A 22,002-nucleotide genomic window follows, 5' to 3' on the forward strand; every position below is an offset into this window, starting at 1 on the left:
GAGAAATAAGAGCTCAGCAGGGTTCTACTCCCATGTTTTCATTACTGAACTCTGAGATAATGTAATATAATTAATCAGAGAAGTAGAAAATTTCACTAATCTTTTAGACCTCAACTTGTGTTTAATAATCTAGTACTAAATTGGTCAGAATGTTTGAAAATAGATTATTTGCCCATAAATCGATTGGGCGTTCAGTATATGCTGGCTTTGCCAATCGTATTCACAAATATATAGTCCAGAATGGAATGAGATGCCTTCATATGTGAAGCATTATCATAGCTGAGTAACATACTTTCAAAATTGTCAAATTGGTAATCATGTTAAAATTTGGCTGTGAAGTTTTGATTGCTGTTTATTGATAATTTGAAAAGGTGTGAAGTAACCTGATGTGCAATTTGTTTTTGTGTCCATCCTATACTAGAATGATACCATTCACTCTCCATCTGTGAAATGAAAAACTACATTTATGTAATAGATGTAGCTCTTTGCTATAGATAACAAGTTAAGAATAAACTAAGATTTAAATTGTTTTGGGATTTTTGCTGAGCCAGCAATGGCAATGAAGAAGGTATGGATATTGTACTCATGTAGAGGAAGTTAATCGTTGAAATTAAAGCTGTTTAATAGATTATACTTTATCTAATTAACTAATCTGAACAAAGCTAGGCAATTCCACAACCAATAGATCATACCCAAGCACTGTAGCCCTGTAACAGTCCAGTCATGAATGGTGGTGGAAAATTAAACATCCAACCACTGGCATCTCCAAACACCTCTCCGTTTTCAATGATGGGGAGAGACTAGCTCTTCAGAGTAAAAGAGGAGGCTCTTGAAGTATTCACAAACATCTTCAGCTAAAAGTCTTACTTCATATGATTTCCAGAAATAGTATACAATGGCTGCAGCAAAGATGTTGGATGCTGACGGTATCCAGGATGTGGTACTGGAGAATAATGCTGCTGAGCTATCCAGCCCCTATCCAAACTAATCTAGTAGAGCTGCAACACTGAACCTAGCCACTAATGTGGAAAATTATCCAGGTATACCATGGCCACAACATTTAGGAAAAATCTAATCTGGCCAGTTACAATCCTGCCTGTCGACACTCAATTGTAAGCAAAGTGTTGGAGAATGACATTAATAATGCTGTCGTGGCGAATGCGATAGCGAAATCTTTGTTACTCACTTTGGGTTTCACCAGGTTCACTTGATTCCAGATTTCAATAGTCTTGTTCAAAACATGCCAAGAGAGCTGAATTCCAGAGTAAGGGGAACTGGTTTTAACATCAAAGCTGCATTTGAGCAGATTGTAACGTCAAGAATCCCTAGCAAAGTTGAAGTTAAAGGAAATCAGTAGGAAATATCTCCGATGGTTGGAACCGTACCCAGCATGAAGAAAATTTGATTTTGGTTTTGAGGCTGATTAGCTCAACTCCACGACTTCGCTACAGGAGTTCTTCAGGGCAGTATGCTAGGACCAGCTTGATATTCACGTGCTTCGTCAATGACTTTCTTTTTCTGTGAAAGATCATAAGTGGGGATATTCGGTAACTATAGCACCATGTTCAGTAACATTTGCAACTCTTCAGATACTGAAACTCAGGATATTTCGCAACATCTGGGAAGAAAGAAATAGGATTAATATTTCGAATCCAGTATGATGACTCTTGATAATAAATGACAGTCTGAAATGTTAACTCTTTCTTTCTCCACAGACACTGTCAGATCTGCTAAGTTTCTCCAGCATTCTCTGTTTGTTTCAGATTTCCAGCAACTGCAGTGTTTTACTTTTACGCTTAGATTCTAAAACACTTGAACAACATTCAGGTGTGGACTCATTAGTGACTTTTTTTTATTTACTCATGGAATGTGGGCATCTCTGGCTAAGCCAGTATTTATTGCCCATTCTTCATTGCTCAGCGGGCAGTTGACAATCAACCATATTGCTGTGGCAGTGGAGTACAGACATCTAGTCTAGACCAGATAAAGATGGCTGTTTCCTTCCTTAAAGAACATTAGTGAACCAGATGGGTTCAATAATGGTTTCGTGGTCACCGTTCTTTATTGAATTCAAATCCTACCGTCTGCCATGGTAGGATTTGAACCTGGGTCCCCAGTTCATTAGCTGAGTTTCTGGATTAATAGTCTTGTGACAATAACTAGGGCCATTGCCTCCCTGACACTATCTCTTGAAGACAACCATATCCAACAAGTGAAAATCTAACCGTCCCTCTTTGATATTCAATGACATTACCATCACTGATTCTCTCTCTTTCAGCATCCTTTGAGTTGTCATTAACCAGAAACTGAACTGGACAAACCACCTAAGTACTGTGGCCACAGAGCAGTTCAGAGGCTCGAAAATATGTAACGAGTAACTCCCATCCTTACTCCCCTAAAACCAGTCATCTATCTACAAGGCATAAGTTAAAAAATATGTTGGAATACTGTCTACTTGTCTGGATGAATGCAGCTTCAACAACACACGGGAGGCCCGACACTATCCAGGAAAATGCAACCTTCCTGATCGGCAGCCCAACCACCACCTTAAGCATTCAATTCCTGCACAATGGTGTGCAGTGGTCAGTGTCTGTTATCTACATGATAGATTACAGTCAAGGCACCTTTTAAACTGGTAATCTCTATCAGCCAGAAGAACAAGGGTGGCAGAGCCATGGGAATATTGCTACTTGCAGCTTCCATTCCAAGTTGCATACATCTTGATCAGGAACTATATTACTATTCTTTTACTGTCGCTAAGGCAAAACCTGGAAATCCACCCCCCTTGTAGCACTGTGAATGAAGAAATTTCAGAAGGCAGCTCACTTCCAGTTTCCTTAAGGCAGTAAGTGCTGGCCTTGCCAGTGACGCCCAAATCCCAAGAATGATTTTTTTTTAAAGCCTGTTACGGTAAATTATTTCTCGACTTCAGTCATTTCTCTCCAGCAAAAAAAAATGTTTTTATTCAGATTCACATGAGCATCACCTATCCTATGGAAAAAAAAGTCAGATTATAAATATTTCTGCACTGCTTCTCTGACCCGTTTTGTGGCCACTTGCCTATCCATAGCTACATCAAGGATTATGTTGGTCTAACTTTCTTTATTAAATAAAAACCAAAAGAACTGCAGATGCTGTAAATCAGGAACAAAAACACAGTTGCTGGAAAAGCTCAGCAGGCCTGACAGCATCTGTGAAGGAAAAAACAGAGTTAACGTTTTGGGTTCGGTGACCCTTCCTCAGAACTGTGGTGGTGTTGCTGTTGTTGTTGTTGTTGTTGTTGTTGTTGTTGTTATAACTTTCTTTATTGTTCTCTTGGTTCTACACCGCCTCTCAATCTTATCTTGAATTTACTTAACTACTATTTGATTCCATTGATATTGTGTATATGGTAAAAATAAATATGGCAGATGCTGGAAATGTGAAATAAAAGCAATATGTCTTGGAAACACTCAACAAGGAAGGCAGCACTTGTAAAGAGAGACCAGTAAAGTTTCAAGTCATCTAGAAACTGTCAGGATTTTAACAGATTTTAAGCAATAACAGCCAGTGAAATTGGGGAGAGTCAGCGGTATCAGGCAAAGGGCAATGGGGGAGTGTCTATGATAGGGTGGAACCATAGAAACATAGAACATAGGAGCAGGAGGAGGCCATTTGGGCCTTCGATCGTGATCTGCCATTCTTCACGATCATGGCTAATCATCCAACTCAACAGCCTCATCCTGCTATCTCCCCATAACCTTTGATGCCTTTTGCCCCAAGTGCCAAATCTAGTCGCCCCTTGAATACATTCAGTGTCTTGGTAACAACCACTTCCTGTGGTAATGAATTCCACAGGCTCATCACTTTTTGGTTGAAGAAAAGTCTCCTCTTCTCCGTCCTAAGTCATCTACCCCGAATCCTCATACTGTGACCCTGGTTCTGGACACACCCGCCTTTGGGAGCATCCTTCCTGCATCTACCCTGAGCAGTCCTGTTACAATTTTATAAGTCTCTATGAGATCCCCCGCTCATGCGTCTGAACTGTAGCAAAAACAATCCCAATCTAGCCAATCTCTCCTCATACGTCTGACTCGCCATCCCTGGAATCAGCCTGGTGAACCTTGACCCCTGGTTCTGGATGCACCCACCATCGGGAACATCCTTCCTGCATCTACCCTGTCCAGTCCTGTTAGAATTAGGAGGACAGATGGAATTAAATGACTGTAAGGAATAGTGTATAGCCAAAAGGAATGATAAGAGAATGAGTGAAGAAAAAGGTGATGGATGATACTGGGAGGAAATGTATGTTGTACAACAACATGTTAAAGAAAATGGGAAGCATGCAGAATGTAGTAAACAGCAGAAGGCTCCGGAGGCCTGAAAATGTGGAGGAGAACCCACTAAGCCTGTGCCAAAACTGGCTCCTCCTCACAACCACCAGGCTACACTAGCTCCATCCCAGTGCTTCTTTCTGTCTGAAGAAAATGGGAGCAATATTTAAGATCAGTGAACTCTGTCTTAACTGTCCCTAGCAATGCTCTGCATTGCCTAAACGTTACTCGTCTCTAACATCTTAATTTCTTACTAGTGTCTGTTTGATCTGCTTGTGTTTGGCTTTTTATACTTTTTATTGCTCATAGGAAATCAGGTGGAGACAAGGCAGCTGGATGCATAGGTTTTAATTAATTTGCATTTTAATATCTTGTATTTCTCTTCCTACTTTAACCGCCACTCATTTGCTTTAATGCTTTTGCCATTCTCACGTTGATTCATGTTTTGCTGAGTACTATTTCAACCAGACACAATGCAAAAAAAATGAATAGATTTTATTCTGAGCACTGTTGAGTGTGCTGATTGCAGCTCCGACTATATTTGTTTAAGACTTTAATTTGATTCTTTATTTTCTTTACATCAGAGGCTCGGGGATGGGTTGTGATGTCGCTGAAGTTCCCTTCTCATTTTTATGATTTTAAAAATGGCCATCTACCTTGTCCTGTCTCATTTTATTCTTTATTTCTATGATATAATAGTTCTGTATATCACTGGCCTCTAATTGTATTTCTTTCCTGGTCCTCTTCATTCTTAATTTCTTGTCTGTATACTCTACCTGCATATTTTCCCTATTTTTTTTAACCTATTGGCAGAGCCAACAAACATAACTTGATTTATGGCATCAGTGTATCTAAAAGGATGTTAAATTCTCAAGAGTCCACAGTTAAATCGTGCATCTGAATCGCATTTTTCTTCTGGTTCCAGAACTTTGATAACTGTTTTATGGGTTCCTTCTCGTTTTCTTCCTTCCTCTGTTTTCTAAACTGCGTTCAGTGGCAATTGGTGTGGCTCAGCTGTTTCTCTCGTTGAAATTAAGTAACAGATAGGGATGAAACCTTGGAGGTCTTGGTATTTTCAGTTTGCTGCATACCAACTGAGGCACCAGGTAAATAGGTTCCACCATTTTATTGACCAGTTGAGAAGCTTTGAACCTGTTCCATTTAATGTAAGTAATAGCCTGGGTTTTTTTGATGTATACCTCTGCACACATAGCAGCTTGGCATCAGGATGTTGCCTTCAAATAAATTCAGAAGAAATTTAATGCTAACAGTTACACCCAGAAGCCACGTAATTGTGGAGTTAAAAGGGTGTGTTTAAACTATAACTTGAATGTTGGTTTTTAGGCATTTTCGCCTATGCTGCATAAAGTTGTGGTATGAATGCAAAATTTGTTTTTAGACTGGAACAAAGTAGTGAGATGACATGGAAAGGAATGTCTTTCATTTCTCCATGGTCAAACTTGATGTCCAAATAATCTTTAAGGTACTTCTTAAAATAATTTTAAGCTCCAAAAAAGAAACATCGTTACCTGAACAGCAGTGTTGGCAACAATAAATAGAGGGAGAGACAGGGCCATTTTGGGGAAAGGTAGGACAACAAAGCCAGAGCTCTCTGGATAATGAATGAATAGAGGATGATGCAAGAAAAATCTGCCTTGGACTTGGGTTTCCTACCCAACAGTTAATTGAAATCAGTGAATTAAGAATTGGAAGCAACCCTTGGAGTGGTAGAGTGGTACACATGGCCTCAAACATTGGTTGGGATCAAGAAGAAAATCCCTTACTGTAAACCCCATAATTCTATCAAACCATAGACTGGCATCAACTGCAATCTAAAGTGAAAAATTTTCGAGCTGAAGTGGCAGATATCATTCCAATTTCAGTGGCTGAAAATAATGCACAGTGTTAATCATTAAAGATCATGTTGAAAATGAAAGGCCATTGAACAATTATATGTTTGAACCTCTGCCTTATCCAATGCAACCATCTAAAAAAGCTCCCTAATTGAACAACTGTGAAAAGATGTTGTACTGCATCGTTTGGTTTTCTACAGAAAATGCACTGGCATTTCTTCATTTTGTTTTTCTTTGCTTTCTTTAATTTGTTTCTTCTCTCTTTATGATCCAGCTGACTGTTGGAATTGCAAGTCCAAATTAATTTTTTTTAACAAATCTAAATTTAGCTGAATACTTGCATAAAATTCAGCCAAGTTCCTTACATATATACAACCTCGCAAACTCACACTTAGCTAGATTCCTTACACGCAGATTGCACTTAATACTTGTGGGCTCCTTTCATCACAGCTGGTAATCAGGAACTATCCTAATTGAAGTTCAAGCTGATGGTCAAGGAGTCTGAACTGAGATGAGGGACTTGGTAGATATTTTCTTGGGGCATATCCAGGACTACATTGCTGCTTCACATCAATTTCAATTGGAACAAGTATATAATTGCAAATTTCTTGTAGCTACACCAATCTGTTTTCTGTAAAATTGTGTGCATATTTTGCCAAAATTGTTTATCGTAAAGTTTAAAATAATCTTTGAGGTCATTCACTGAATGCATTTTTTAGAAATAAAAGTCAGTAAGGAGAAAACACTGCGTCATAGCAAGAAACTCTAACCAAAAAAAAAGCTAACTCCATTTTGGATTTTCATGCTGTATATGGGGAAATTACTGAATAAAGTATTTTAGTTCAGACTAAATAATGAAATGTCATTGAGAAACATTTTTTATAAGCATTCATAATACAGGTGTGGCTTTGCAATTGAAACCTTTAACCTGTGCAAGTGAAAATTGGGGCCATTGGGAAAGAGGTAGAGCACCTCAGAATCCAATTCTGCCTGCCATTTTCTTCAGCTTCATGAAAATTTAGCCCTTGTATTACTGACCTAGTAAATCCTAACTAATGTTTTGGAGACATGAATTCAAATCTCACCATGACAGCAATGGAATTTAAATTCAATTAACTAATTACCATCTGCAATGAGAAGGTAAGAAATAGGAGAAGAGGTAGGCCATCCAGCCTTTCAAGCCTTTTTCAGCATTCAGTAAGGTCATCGTTATTTTTCTACTTGAGTTTTTTTGGCATATTCCTGTCTCTTTAATGTTTTTAGTATGTAGAAATCGGTCAGTCTTATTCTTAAACGCGCTCTATGACTGGTGTTGAACAATCCCTCTGGGACAGGGACTTTGAAAGATTCACTGCCCACTGAATGAAGAATTACCACCTCATCTGAGTTGTAAATGGCATGTCTTTTAACCTGAGATTCTCTCCCCTAGTTTGCGACATCCCTGATGGGAGAAAATCCTTTCTGCATTTGCCCTGTCTATCCCTGCAAGACTTTTACATGTTCAAAAGAGATCACTCCTTATTTTTCTAAATTTCAGATCATCTAGGCCTATTCTATTTAATCTTTCCTAATAGAACTATCAATCCATCCTGGGAATCAGTCTGCTGAACCTCCACTGCACTCCCTCTCTATCTTTCCACAGGTAAAGAGTTCAAAACTGCAGAAAATACTATAGGCATTGTCTCACAAAGGCTCTATATAATTCCACCAAGGCATCTTTAATCCTAAACTCTGCTTCTGTTTCTCCTATTATAGTGATAACCTCACATTTCTCCACATTAATAGGCAAACATTTGGTAGATGAAATTAAATGTAGCCATTTCAAATACTCTTGAAATGTCTTTGCATCCTCCCAAGAATTCACATTCCCAAATCATTTTGTCATCGAGATCCTTGAAAACTTCATAGTGAATCGTCACATCCAAATCATTGATAGGTTGTGGATAGCTAGGGCAAAGCACTGAACTTTCTTGTACCTCCCTTGCTGTTTTCTGCAAACCTGAAAAGGACCTATTCATTCCTACTTGCTGTTTTCAGTTTGTTAACCAGTTCTGAAGCCATGCTAGTATATGCCCTCCTATGTGGAACCTCATCACAAGCTGCCTGAAAATTTAAATACACTACATCGGCTGGTTTTCCCTTTATTGATCCTGTTGATTACATCCTCAAAAAACTATTGGTTTATGAAACATGATTTCCTTTTCATTAATCCAGGTTGACTCTGCCCAATCCTACCATTATTTTGTGTCTCTTTATTGTATACTATATTACTTTACTTAGCGCATTTTCCCCAGGATTGATGTTAGGTTAACAGATCTGTGGTTCCCTGTCTTCTCTCTCGCTCCTTTCTTTGATAGTGAAGCTATGTTTACTAGCTCCCAATCTTTAGGGACCCTTCAGAATTTATGGAATTTTGAAAGTTGGCCACCCGTGCATTTACTTTTCCTTTTCACATAAAAGCTTTTATGGTCTATTTTTATGCTTTTTGTTTGTTTCTAGCCACTACTGTCTGAAGTCCCCTAAGAATCTTGTATGCCTCAATAAGGTTACTGCTCGTTCTTCTAAACGTAAATGAGTACTATACCAATCTAATCATCCTCTTCTCGTAAGAAAATCCCTCCATTACCAGAATTAACCTGGTGTGCCTTCTCTGGACTTCTTCCATGGTCAGTACATCTTTGCTTAGGTTAGGGGGCCAGAGCTGTTCACTTTTCCAGGTGTGATCTAACTCGTGCCTTGTATAGCTTTAACGGGACTTGGCTATTTGTATACTCCATTCCCTTTTGAAATAAAGGCCAACGTTGCTTTTGCCTCCCCTATTACCTGCTGAACCTGTATACCAGCTTTATGTGATTTATGCACAAGGAATCCCAAATCCCTCTGTGCTGTGGTTTTCTATAGTTTTTCTTCATTTAAATAATAATTCAGCTTTTCTGTTCTTGCAGCCCAAGTGCATAACCTTAAATCCCCCATATTATGCTCCATTTGCCAAGTTTCTGCTCACTCATGTAACATCTCTGCAGGCTTACCACTTGCCTTTCTATTTAATTTTGTGTCATAAACAAACTTGGCTAGAGTACATTCGTTCATAGATGCTGTAAATAATTGTGACTGCAGCGCTAATCCCCATGGCACTCCACTAGTTACAATTGCCATCCTGAAAATTCTCTCCCTGATCCCAATTTTGTTTTCTATTAGTTAGTCAGTCATCTATCCATGTTAATATACTACATTCTACACTGTGAACTCTTTATTAAGTAGCATAATGTGTAGTACCTTATTAAATGCCTTCTGAAAATCAAATTGTATTACGTCCACTGCTTCTCCTTAATCTATCCTATTTGTTACCTCCTCAAAGAATTCTAATAACTTTTGTCAGTCTTGGTTTCCTCTTAGTGCTGACTCTACTTGATTCTGTTATGCATGTCTAAATATCTAAATTTCTATATATTTCATCCAAAAGATAGTTATCATTTTTATTTCCTTCCCTTTTTACCTCTTGATTAGTTAGTATTCTTGGAATGCTGTTCATGTCTTCTACCGTGAACACTGATACAAAATATTTATTTAACTCCTCTGCTATTTCCTTATTCCCCATTATTTTCCCAGCCTCATTCTCTAAAAAGCCTATGTTGACTTTGGCCATGTTGTTCCTTTTTATATGTTTAAAGACACACTTTCTGTCTGCCTTGATTGTACTTGCAAGGTTATCTTCAAAGTTTATTTTCTCCCTCTTTATTATTTCTTGGTCATCTTTTGTTGGTTTTTAAAATCTTCCTAATTCTTCGGTTTACCAGTGACTTTGCCACATTTGTTTTTTTTTCTTTCAATTTGATGCTATTCTTAAATCCTTGGTTAATGTTTATTGGCTTACCCCCTTCTCACTGGGATATGTCTTTGCTGTGAGCCATGAACTGATTTTTAAACGTCTGCCGTTGTTCTGCAACTACCATTGCTGCTAAATTCCTTTCCAGGACACTCCAGCTCGGTCTGTGTCATTACTTCTTTATTACTCTTATTTAAGTTGAGAAAAGTTGTGCCTGACCCAGGTTTCTCCCCCTCCTTTTGTATTGAAGGAATGTGTTTTATTGCATTCATTCATTGCTGTTTACCATTGTACCTTTAGTGCAGATTCTCAATCCACTGCAGCCAATTTGCCCCTCATGCTATGTTATTTTCATTAGACCACGTAGTACTATCTTTTCAAGAATAATTAAAAATGGGCAGTGAATACTTGGGCTGTGCCTGCAATGTTCTCATCCCTTAAGCAATTTTTTTTAATACAGTAGAAGATTTTAATCAGATCTCCCATTAACCTTGTAAATTCTAGAAAAAGCAGGCCTGATTTGTAAAACCTCTCTACATAACTCCTGAAGTCCAGGTATCATTCTTATAAACCTATGTTATACTCACTCCAAGGTCAGTATATCTTTCCAAAGGTCTGGTGCCCAGATCTGCGGTCAGCACTCCAAGTGGGGTCACATCAAGGTTTTGTATAGCTGCACGAAAACATCTACATCCTTATCCTTCAGCCCTCTAGATATTATGGTCAGCATTCCGTTTGCCTCCTTGATTATTTTCTGCATCTGTTTGTGACATTTTATAGATCTATGCACCTGAATCTCCAAGTCTGTTTGAACATCCTCTGAATTTAACTTCATACCATCCAGAAAGTACCCTGATCAATCTTTATTTAGTCCAAAATGGATAACTTCACACCTGCTTACATTGAAGTCCATCTGTCACAATTCTGACTATTCACTAGTCTATCAATATCCTGTTGTAATTTTACGGTTACCATTCTGCACTGTCTGCAATTTGGTCATTACATTGTGTCATCAGCAAATTTGAATACATGACTTTCTAAGGCATTATCCAAGTTGTTAATAAGTAATGTGAATAACTGAGGCCCAAACACAGATCCCTGTGGGATACCACTGGTCACATCCTGCCGATTTGAGTACCTAATCATTGTCCCGATTGTCAGTCATCTGCCACTGAACCAGTTTCCCAGACACATTAATAATTTGCCCTCAATTCCTTGGCCTTCTGCCTTAATTAATAGTGCTTTATCTGGGACTTGATCAAATGCCTCCTTGAAGTTCATGTAAACAACATCAATAGCCATTACCCTGTCCGCTACTTCACTCACCTCTTTAAAAAATTCAGTGAGGTTTGTCAAGCATGACTACCTGACATGAATCCATGCTAGCTGTCCCTGATTAACTGAAAATTTTTGAGGCGTTCTGTTATGCTATCCTTGATTATAGAATCCAACAGTTTCCCACCATAGGTGTTATGCTAACTGGTCTGTAATCCCCTTCTTTTACTCTTTTCCCCTTAAATAAGAGGAGTGGCATGTGCGATTTTCTGTCCAGAGGGATTCACTAAAATTGCTCATATTTTCATTACTGGGGACTAACGTAACAGTGATTTCTTATTTCATTCAGAATAATGGTAGTTTTACAAAGTGGTGATTGGGGAATTCTGCATGACTTTAACCTATGTGCCTATAAAAGTAGGCATGCTTTCAAAATTGTGACTTCCAAAACAGAAATCCATTACTTGAATTTCAATGTAAAGTCTTTCCTTACACATTATGTAATGAATCCCTGTTTGCATATGTGTTTTGGACTCCCATTTTATGACAGAACATCCCATTTATTTAAGGAAGAAGTCAATGTAAGATGAACACAATCTATCATGAGGCAGTATCGGAACTCAACATATGTAATCCTTCACTGTGAATGCAGACCGCAAGAATTGTTTAAACACCTGCTGATTGGACTTCTTGGGCATGAAGGTGGTGTTAATGGATACTATTCAGCATTTCGATTGGCTGTTTTATAGCATTTCAGCTATGCTATATAACTTTCAACTCATGAAACAAAGTGCATTCAACCCAAGTTGTTTTAGATAATTACTTTTGTACGTCCTGTAACTGTGTATCATGGAGCCTTACAAATTGAATGCAGCACTTTGCAAAATTCTAGGCCCACAAAACTTTATGCTGTAGAAAATATAATGTTACTATCTCAGCTGAATTTATTACTGGACAAGTCTGATCCCAGGCTGAAACCTGGCTTGATAGATTTTTTTTTTTCTGTTTTAATGAGGTCTTTCAGACATGCAGTGCTGCAGACCTCGTTTTAATGATAAAACAAGTTTATTACGCAAAAGAAATAAAGATAAAACAGCATAAACTAAACAATTCACATTAACACATTAAAAGATTCCAAATCTCACAGTAAAATATAATTCCTTTAATCCCTACAGGACCTACAACCCATTACGGAACTCGAATACCAGAAAGAATTCCCTTCTCTATCACAACATTTGATTTAACCATGGTTTCAATTCCTGGCCTTGACATCCTGATAGCTTCTGGATGTTTCATACAACTGAGCTTAGCCTTTCTCAGTGTCACAACTCCTTCATCGTTTTAACCAACCATTTTTCATTGGAGACTTTAAAACTAGACTTGCGTCTTTCTTTCTCGAGGAACACAGCAGGTCAGGCAGCATCAGAGGAGCAGGAAAGTCGGATGTTTTGGGTCCACACCCTCCTTCAGGACTGGGGAGGGGGAAGGGAGCTGGGAAATAAAGAGAGAGAGGAGGGGTGGGGTTGAGGGAAGGTAGGTGGTGTTAAAATGGTTGGCAACTGCAATGCGCTATTGATTATAGTGTACAGAGCACAGATGCTCCACAAATCAGTCACCGAGTCTGTACTTGGTCTCACCGATGGAGAGGAGGCCACATCGGGAGCCCTCTCCCGTCCCGCTCCCTTGGTGACATGTCCACCCTGGGCCGCCTCCAGTGTCACAATGATGCCACACGCAAACTCGAGGAACAACACCTCACGTTCCGCCTTGGGAGCCTACAGCCCGATGGCCTCAACGTAGAATTCACCAGTTTCAAAATCTCCCCACCCCTGGCCTCATCCCATATCTGACCCTCCCTCTCATCCCTGCCTCCCTGACCTGACTCTACCTGTCCATCATCTTTCCCATCTATCCGTTTCACTCTTTCCACTGACTAATCCCCACTACCCACTACCCCCTACCTGCACCCACCTATCATCATCTCACCTACCTTGCCCAGCCCGACCCCTCCCTCTATTATTTCTCAGCTGCTTTCCCCATTCCTCGCCCTGATGAACGGTGTAAACCTGAAATGTCGACTTTCCTGCTCCTCTGATGCTGCCTGACCTGTTTTCTTCCAGCTCCACACTATTGACTCTGACTCCAGCATCTGCAGTTTTTGCTATCTCACTTTCTCTAGAACATTTGCTTTAGACATTCAGCTTCAGACAGCACTTTTGTAAACCACGCATAACTGAAACACAACAGTTTTTCCCAAGCTATGGATGTTTCCCTAATTAAAAGAAAATACAACAATCTCTGGCCTACTGAAGTGAAAATTTAGTGCACAACTGTACTTTGCTTATGAAAACTCTCCCAATACTAACAGATTCACATTAGCCTCCCAAAAACTATCTCTGACTATTTTTAACAAAGAAGTCCACGTGGCTGCTGTAATACTTACAGGATAATCACTAAACCCATTCAGAGACACAGACCAAAACACACATACTACAAGCTCAATTGCAAACTCTAAAATAAATGATTTAAAAGGTAGATAAATCCCACACCTTGCATCACAAAGTCCTTAGGTTGTGAACAGGTTCTGTTCTGGAGTCCAATTGCAAGTCGATTTGTACAGAAGTCGAAGCACAGTGAAGGACGATGTAAAGCAGCTGTTTGTAAGAACTGGAAATGTCTCTTTGCCAGGTCTTTGAAATTACACCCCTGAATGGATTGTTCTCATAAGTACAAGCATTCATAAATCAGGGACCCTTGTAAGCATCACATAATTCTATGTTGCCTGGCCTTTACAAAGCTACACTGTTAAGATTGGAGAGGCAGTAGGAATTTTGATAAAATTTGGGAAAAGATAGCTGGTTGCTTTTTTGCCACCCTCTTGAGCCTTGTATATTCAACCTGATTCTCAATTGTTATCTTCTACCTAACACCTGTATAAGCACACTTCTTTCTTCTATAATATAATTTGCACCTCATTTCTCATCCAGAGAGCTCAGCATTTGTTTGCCACGGCTTTTCCTGGAGAAACACATCTTGGCTGTGCCTGAACTGAAAAGCATTTCAGAAATAGGGTAGAGCACTGCATCCTGTAAGAATGTAGAGTTTGAAGAAATTAGAACAGGTAGTCCTCATGTGACATTGTTCCATTTATCATTATTTTGTTTGCCTGTGTTTTCCTGGGGTCAATTTCCTCATTATACCTGTTAATGTTATTGCCGGTTTAATGTTATGCATCATCCATGTCACAGACAGCTGTATGTCAGTAGAGAAGTGGTACCAGGAAAATAACTGGGTCTAAAAGCTGCCAAAATGTCTTGGATCTTGTATGTCCTAGAGCCTTAAAAGTAGTGACTACAGAGATAGTGGAAACGATGACCTTATGGATCCTACTGTTAACTACAGAAGGGAAAGAAGAATAACTGGAAACCATTGGCCCAATTAGCCCAACATCAGGATCAGGGAAAATGCTAGAACCTCTTATTAGTGATACATGAACAGGTATTTTGCCTATTTCTTTTGTGATTTTCTGAGTCAACATTGATTTTTATGATGTGCTATGACTGAGATGGTGGAGTGCACTGTTTCTCTCTCAAAATGAATTTAGATGTTTTATCCACTTGCAAATATGGCTGATTGTATGCTGATTTTTTTTTTGGATGTAGAATTAAAATATCCATTAATCAGGTTTCTAATAAACAAGATTGCTAATTTATTACAAAGCAAATCATATTCAACAAAGCTGTAAAACTGGTTATCTCAGACATTTTGTAACATAAAAGCTTAATGTTTACCCCTCTAAGAAACCTAAAACGCATGAGAAACCAGGTAATGGAACAAAACAGATTTCTCTCTGCAGAGGTTCACTTTGGGCAAATAAAGTTTTTGACCAAGAATTGTTCTTGAAGGCAAAAAAAAACTGTGGAATGTTCAGATGGTTGTAAATCTGACATTCTGGCATGCATGAGAAGGTCACAAGACATGTGCAGTTATCTCTGGGGTCTTGGCAGATGCAGCTTGCTCAGGAAACACTATGAGAAATCTTCCGGCTGCACCTGAGGTTACTGTTGAATTTGGCATGGAAGTTAAAACAAAGGTGCTTCAGAAGGGCAGAGAGTTCAGTTGGGAAGACTTTTAATCTTTGTGTTCCTATGTACCTGCTGTCCTTGTTGTTCTAGATGGTAGTGATTGTAGTTTGGAAAATGCTCACGAATGAGCCTTGGTGAATTTCTGCAGTGTATTTGTAGATGATACACGTTGCTACTCCTGTGCACTGGTGATGGAGGGAATGGATGTTTGAGTGTAAAGCCAATCAAACGGGTTGATTTTGTCCACTGGCATCAGGCTTCTCAAGTGTTATTGTGGAGCTACGCTCATCCAGACAAGCGGGAAGCATTTGATCATAATGCTGAGTTGTACCTTGTGGGTGGTCCCTGGAGGGTCATGCTGCGGGATTCCTAACCTCTGACCTGCTCTTGGAGCCACAGTCTTTACTGAACATTGTCCAGTTCAGTTTCTGGTCAATTATAAGACTCCAGAATGTTGATAGTGGAAGTTTAGTGATTTTAATGCCATTGAACATCAATAGGTGCTGTCTGGATTCTCTCTTACTGGAAATGATCGTTGCATAACACTTCTGTGGCATGAATGTTACTTGCTTTGTGTCAGCCCAAACCTGGATATTGTCCAGGTATTACTGTATTTGGACATGGACTGCTTCAGTACCTGAAGAATTGCGAATGATGCTGAACATTGTGCAATCATCAACGTACATCCCCATCTTCACCCTTGTGTTGGAGTGTAGATATTTGATGATGCAGTGCAAATGCTTGGGATGAGGACACTACCCTCTGAGGAACTCTTGCAATGATGTCCTGTAGCTGAGAAAGCTGACCTTTCAACAACCACAGCATCTTCCTTTTTGCTTGGTATGACTCCAATCAGCAGAGAACTTCTAGCTTTCCATTGATTTTAGTTTTGCTCGGGTCTCTCGATGAAATATTCACTCAAATGTGTTTATGTCAAGAACAGTTATTCTCCCCTCACTTTGGAGTTCAACTCTTTTTGTCCACGTTTGAACCAGATTATGGTGATCTTAAAGCTAGACACCCCTATCTAACCCAAACTGACTGTCACTGAGCAAATGCTGTTTGTAGCACTGTAGGTGACCATTGCATCATTTTACTGATGATGAAGAGTAGACTCATGGAGCTGTAATCAATTGCATTGGATTTATCCTGTTTTTTAGGTGCATAGGGGATACCTGGGCAGTATTCCACATTCCCAGGTAAATGCCACTGCTCTAGATGTATTGGAGCACTTGGCTAGGGGCACAGCAAGTTCTGTAGCACAATTCCTCAGTGCAATTGCCAAAATGTTATCAGAACCTGTAGTTTTTGCAGGATCCAGAGGATCAAGCTATTTCTTGATATCCTGTGAAGTGAATTGAATTGGCTGAAGACTGACATCTCTGATGCAGAGGTAAATAAAGATCCAGTGGCAGTGATTTAAGAGGATTTTTCAGAAAACAGAAAATAGATACATTGTAATTGGTAAGAAAAGATCCAAGGGATGGAGCCACCATCTATGGTTAACTATGACCATTAAAGGTTCTTTCAAACTAAAAGAGGAAGCATTAAAATGCAAGAGCCACCAATTTTTATGATCCTCGTAGAGACCTTTTCAAACACAAATTGAAATTCCAGAAAGTGGCCAAAAGCCTCGTGCAAGATTTCAATGTTTAAGACCCTTACTGTGGCACACAAACTAAAAGCAACATTGACTAAACTCTATTTCAGTAGGTGACTTGTACTTTCAGCTACAGAATAGATTCCTCATTTAGCATGGAGTGGCATGGTGACACAGTGGTTAGCACTGCTGCCTCACAGTGCCAGGGATCCAAATCCCCCTCGAGTGACTGTCTGTGTGGAGTTTGCATGCATTTTCCCTGTGTCTACGTGTATTTCCTCTGGTACTTCAGTTTCCTCCCTTAGTCCAAAAATATGCAGTTTTGGTGGACTGGCCGTGCTAAATTCCCCACAGAGTCCAGGGGTGTGCAGGGTAAGTGGGATGCCATGATAAGTGCAGAGTTACAGGGATGCAGAGGGTCAATGTAGACTTGATAGGCTGAATGACCTGCTTTCACACTGTACGGGTTCTGTGATTTAGAACAGCCAAAAATCCCTCTCCACTGTGTTACAAAGCTTGCACTTTTTGAGCCAGACACTAAGTGAAAAGAGAAACCAAAAGGGCAAGTTGAGAAAGGAAACTGATCCTCCTAGTTTCTAAGGAAACTAAAACTGAAATTGGAAACCAAACAAAGTTGAAAGTGTATAAGAAGGACACAACCATCAAAGCTCAAACAATGATCCCAATGGTGAAGTATAGGTAGGCTGATGCAGAAACAGTTGAGTAGTTGTTGCATAAACACTGAAAGAATTGCAGATGCTGTAAATCAGAAATAAAAACAGAAGTTGCTAGAAAAGCTCAGTAGGTCTGGCTGCAACTGATTTCATAGAGTTAACGTTTCGAGTCCGGTTAGTTCTGAGGAAGGGCCACTGGACCTGAAACGTTAACTCTCATTTCTGTTCGCAGATGCTGCCAGACCTGCTGGGCTTTTCCAGCAACTTCTGTTTTTGTTATAGTTGTTACTTGAAGGTAATCTTTGTTCGTCACAGCCTGGGTAATCTAAGTTGGGTAAATTCTGCAAACACGTACCATCCTGGTGAAGAATGTGCCCCTGGAAGTTATAGTGCGTTTGCGTTGATGTCCCTTGTGGATTGAGCTAAATCCTCGAAGATGAGAAGCTGAAATTCTTCATGAAGCAAATAGTTTTGAACAACTTTATAATCGACTGAGTGGGCTGTCAAGCCAATTCTTAAGACCTGTCTTTGTTGTATCATCAATTTATACTTTATAAACAAGTGCAAATTACCTATTAAAATTCATGTTTAGGTGCGGTAGATTCTGTGTTCTAAGAGTATAATGAATTTAGCATTTGCTTCAGTTGACTTTTGTATAGTAAAAATTATTGTGTTTGTTCTATGAAACCTCATGTCTTTATGGTTGCAGTGGAGAACAGGGATTTCAGTTTTCTGGAGACACTTCATTCTCCAGAAACCAGTCCAAAATGATTCTCTTTTTTTTTAAACCAGATAACTTCTAACTCTCAAATTAACTTTCCCAATGTGGATTACCCTGAAGGTACTTCTCTGTTGCCAAATCTTGGCAATCTGCCAGCTTTGTTCAATCCCCTGGTTTGGCCTCTTGTTCTCCCTGTGAGGAGACTTGGCCTGTTCAAACCAAATGCAAGCTTTGTCCTCATTTTGGATGGGGAACAAGAGAGATTTGCTGTCCCTCTCTTGCAGGCTGTCTTTCACTTTTCAGTGAGATCTTGCACATTGACTTTTTGTAAAGTTCATTATCAATGATATTTCTAGGGAAAGTTTTAAACTAAATCAGCACTGACTTAGTATGTACTCTTTTCTTCTCTAAGCCTGACAGTGTGAATCACGTGAGTTTTGGATCCAGGCGGAAATACTAATTAACTATCCTTTAGACTCCCAGCTTAGGGCCGCTTTGTGGTGCAGTTGTGGTGTCCCTACCTCCTGAACTGAGAGGCCTGATTCAAGTCCCACCCTCTCCAGAAGGGTGTGATAACGTCTTTGAACGGGTTGATTAGAAAAACAGGTTAATAATAATAAAAAAAAAAGACTCCCAGCTTGAAGGGCTTGTGTTGCACAGTGGTAATCTCCCAACGACTGAGCCAAGAGGCCCATGTTCAATTCCTACCTGCTCCAAAGGCAAGAATATCTCTGAACATACTGATTTAAAAATATCAAGACGCCTACCTTGGGTTGTTGTGAAACAGTGGCAGTGCCCCTGTCTCTGAGTAGTGATTCCTGGGTTCAAGTCCCACCCGCTCCAGAAGTGTGCTGTAACTTTTCTGAACAAGTTGATCTGAACATAAGTAGAACTCCAACTTCGTCTTATATTGAAACTAAATAGACAGTTTAAAATGTAACTGATAACAGAACTTTACATTCCTTAAGTTTCCCTGGGATATGGTTACTAACTGTGTATCTACTATCAACTCAGCTGCCATGGTCATCGCTAGCTGGTGTGAATTTCTTGCACTTTACCGTCAGTAGACGTATTCTGAGTCCACCCCTCCCCATTCCTTCATTTTAGCTAAATTAAAGGCACGCTTCCAAACTTTAACAATGTTATATCACCTTGTATTTATAGCAAAAGTGAGATAGAATAAGGAAGAGGTAGGTTCTTTATCAAACATAGTAGGAACTGATTTTCTGAAGAAGGGTCTTGACCGGAAACATCAGCTTCCCTGCTCCTCTGATGCTGCTTGGCCTGCTGTGTTGATCCAGCTCTACACCGTGTTATCTCAGGTTCTTTATCAACCTTTGGCCCAATATGTTGGTGCCATAGTGGGAACATAGGAGTTGATCTTGAATCTGGAAGACTAAATCCATTCAACTGTACTTTGTTATTTTAAATTTCTATAGGACGTCAGCTGTAATGAGATACAGACATTACCACCACAGATTGGAAACCTGGAGATTTTAAGGGACCTAAATTTAAGGAGGAATCACTTGGTAACACTCCCAGAAGGTTAGTGTTTTTGCACTTTTTAGTAAGATATGTGCCTTTCTTTTTTTTCGCCTTAGTAGGAAGCACAAAGCATTTTGATACTTGCATGCCATATTAACTTAACACATTGCATTGTCTTTTTAAATAATTGTAAAGTGCTTTCCTAATGGCTAAATTGACAGATGTATTTATGTGATATCATATTGCGATATGTAGATTAAAATAATCCATAATCCATTCTTGGTCAATTGTGAAGCAACTGATCTTGGCATGAGAGCAACTGCAGTTGGCGATGGTGCAATGGGGTGGTCACCATGACCACTCAGTTCTCATTCTCAGGCCTTGTTGGAGCCTTGATCCAAACATGGACAAAATAGCTGAATCCCAGAGGTGAAGTGGGACATGTGGAGGCGGGATGCTCAGGTGTTTGCATGCTACTTCCACTGTTTATGTTTGACCGCTTTCAGAACTTACTGGAGACACTTAAAATGAGTGGCTCCTTGGACGAGGCTTCTTCTCCAAATTGACCGTTCTTGAGGTAGAGATCTCATATATTAGTGGGAGCGTTGAATTTTTTCTAGGGAGGTTCTGAGGCAGTCCTCGAAGTGTTTCCCCATCTGCTGATAACTATTTGCCATGAAAAAGCTTGAGCAATAGAGAGTTTGCATGCAGCCATTGTGGCCCATAGAACAAAACTGACTGATGGTAGCCAGAGTCTTGATACAGGAGATGTTTGCCTGAGTGGGGGCATTGATATTTGAGCACCTATCCTGTTGGCAGATTTTTATGATTTTGCAGAGACATCACTGGTGATATTTCTCAAGTGATTTGTAGTGCTTACTAGACATTGCCCTTTTCTCTAAAGCATGCTGAAGAGCTAGTAACGCTGGTCCCTTATAGACCAAGCAGATTGGTATCTGATATGGGCCCTTTGTTATCAAACACACTGTCCCCTCAAATGGATAAAGACTGTGCTGGTACACTGGAGGCAATGTTGAATTTTATTGATGACTGCAGTCCCAATACTCCCAATGTGCAGGAATTGATCTGCATTATCCAGCAGATCAAAAAGGACCTTGATGATTGGGTGCAGTATGTGGCAAGAACATGCTGGTAGAGGACCTTTATCTTTTGAGTGTTCAATTGCAGTTCCATTCTCTCATGTTTCCTTAAATGCATCGACAACGGTTTGGAGTTCGGCCATTAAATCTACGCAAATGCAATATTGAAGCTGCATACTGCAATAACAAAGTTAGAGAGATGAATGCATGGATGAAAGACTAGTGTAAAAGAAGTGGGATTGGTTTATGGGGCACTGGCACCAATATTGGGGAAAGTGGAATCTGTACCGTTGGAACAGTCTACACTTGATTCATAATGGGACTGAGGATCTTGTGAATCACATAACTATGGAAGTAGAGTGGGCTTTAAACTAAATAGTGGGGGCAAGGATCAAAATTTGGAAAGTGGTGGTGAATCAGAGTGCAGAAAAGAGCAACAGAGGAAGTAATTAATGTAGGAAATGATTAACGGACAATGATCGGAAGGGACAGTGAATATAGATCAAAGAGCAAATCTGCAGATAAGATCAGAGGTTACAAAAATAATCAAAGTACAAAACCTAAGGCACTGTATTTGAGTGCACATTACATGTGAAGCAAACCAGATGAACGAGTACAATTTGAGATAAATAAGTATGGTCTAGCAGCCGTTACTGAAACAAGGCAGCAGGGAGACCTAGATTTGGACCCTGAATTTTGAGGGGTATATGAAATTTATGAAAGACAGGAAACTAGAAAAGGGTCAACAAATGCCTCTGTTAGTTAAGGATGATATTAGCATAATAGAGAAGAATGACATAAATTCAGGAAACCAGGATATAGAAGCAGTCTAGGTAGATATGAGGAATGATAAAGGCATGAGTCACTTGTAGGAGTTGTGTACAGATCTCAAAATAGTAACAACTTGGTAGGATAGGGTAACAAGGAAGAAATAATGGGAGCTGGTCAGAAGAGTACAGCTGTTTCTAAGGAGGGATTTTAAACTACATATAGACTGGATAAGATCGGTAAAAGCAGTTCACAAGAGGACATACTTGAATATTTTCAGGGCATATTTCAGACCAGTGTGT

General features: G+C 39.6%; 1 protein-coding gene across 2 annotated transcripts in view; it reads left to right on the top strand.

Moving 5' to 3' along the window:
- Window positions 1–22,002, top strand: part of LOC109938889 (DISP complex protein LRCH3-like) — a 145,296-nt gene that overhangs the window by 54,842 nt on the left and 68,452 nt on the right. For both annotated transcript variants that reach the window (XM_048604799.1, XM_048604800.1), the window contains exon 4: window positions 19,787–19,892. In XM_048604799.1, coding sequence (XP_048460756.1) covers window positions 19,787–19,892 — 106 coding nt within the window. The remainder of the gene's footprint in view (window positions 1–19,786; window positions 19,893–22,002) is intronic.

The sequence above is a fragment of the Rhincodon typus genome, chromosome 13, assembly GCF_021869965.1.
Source record: "Rhincodon typus isolate 14 chromosome 13, sRhiTyp1.1, whole genome shotgun sequence".
NCBI lineage: Eukaryota > Metazoa > Chordata > Chondrichthyes > Orectolobiformes > Rhincodontidae > Rhincodon > Rhincodon typus.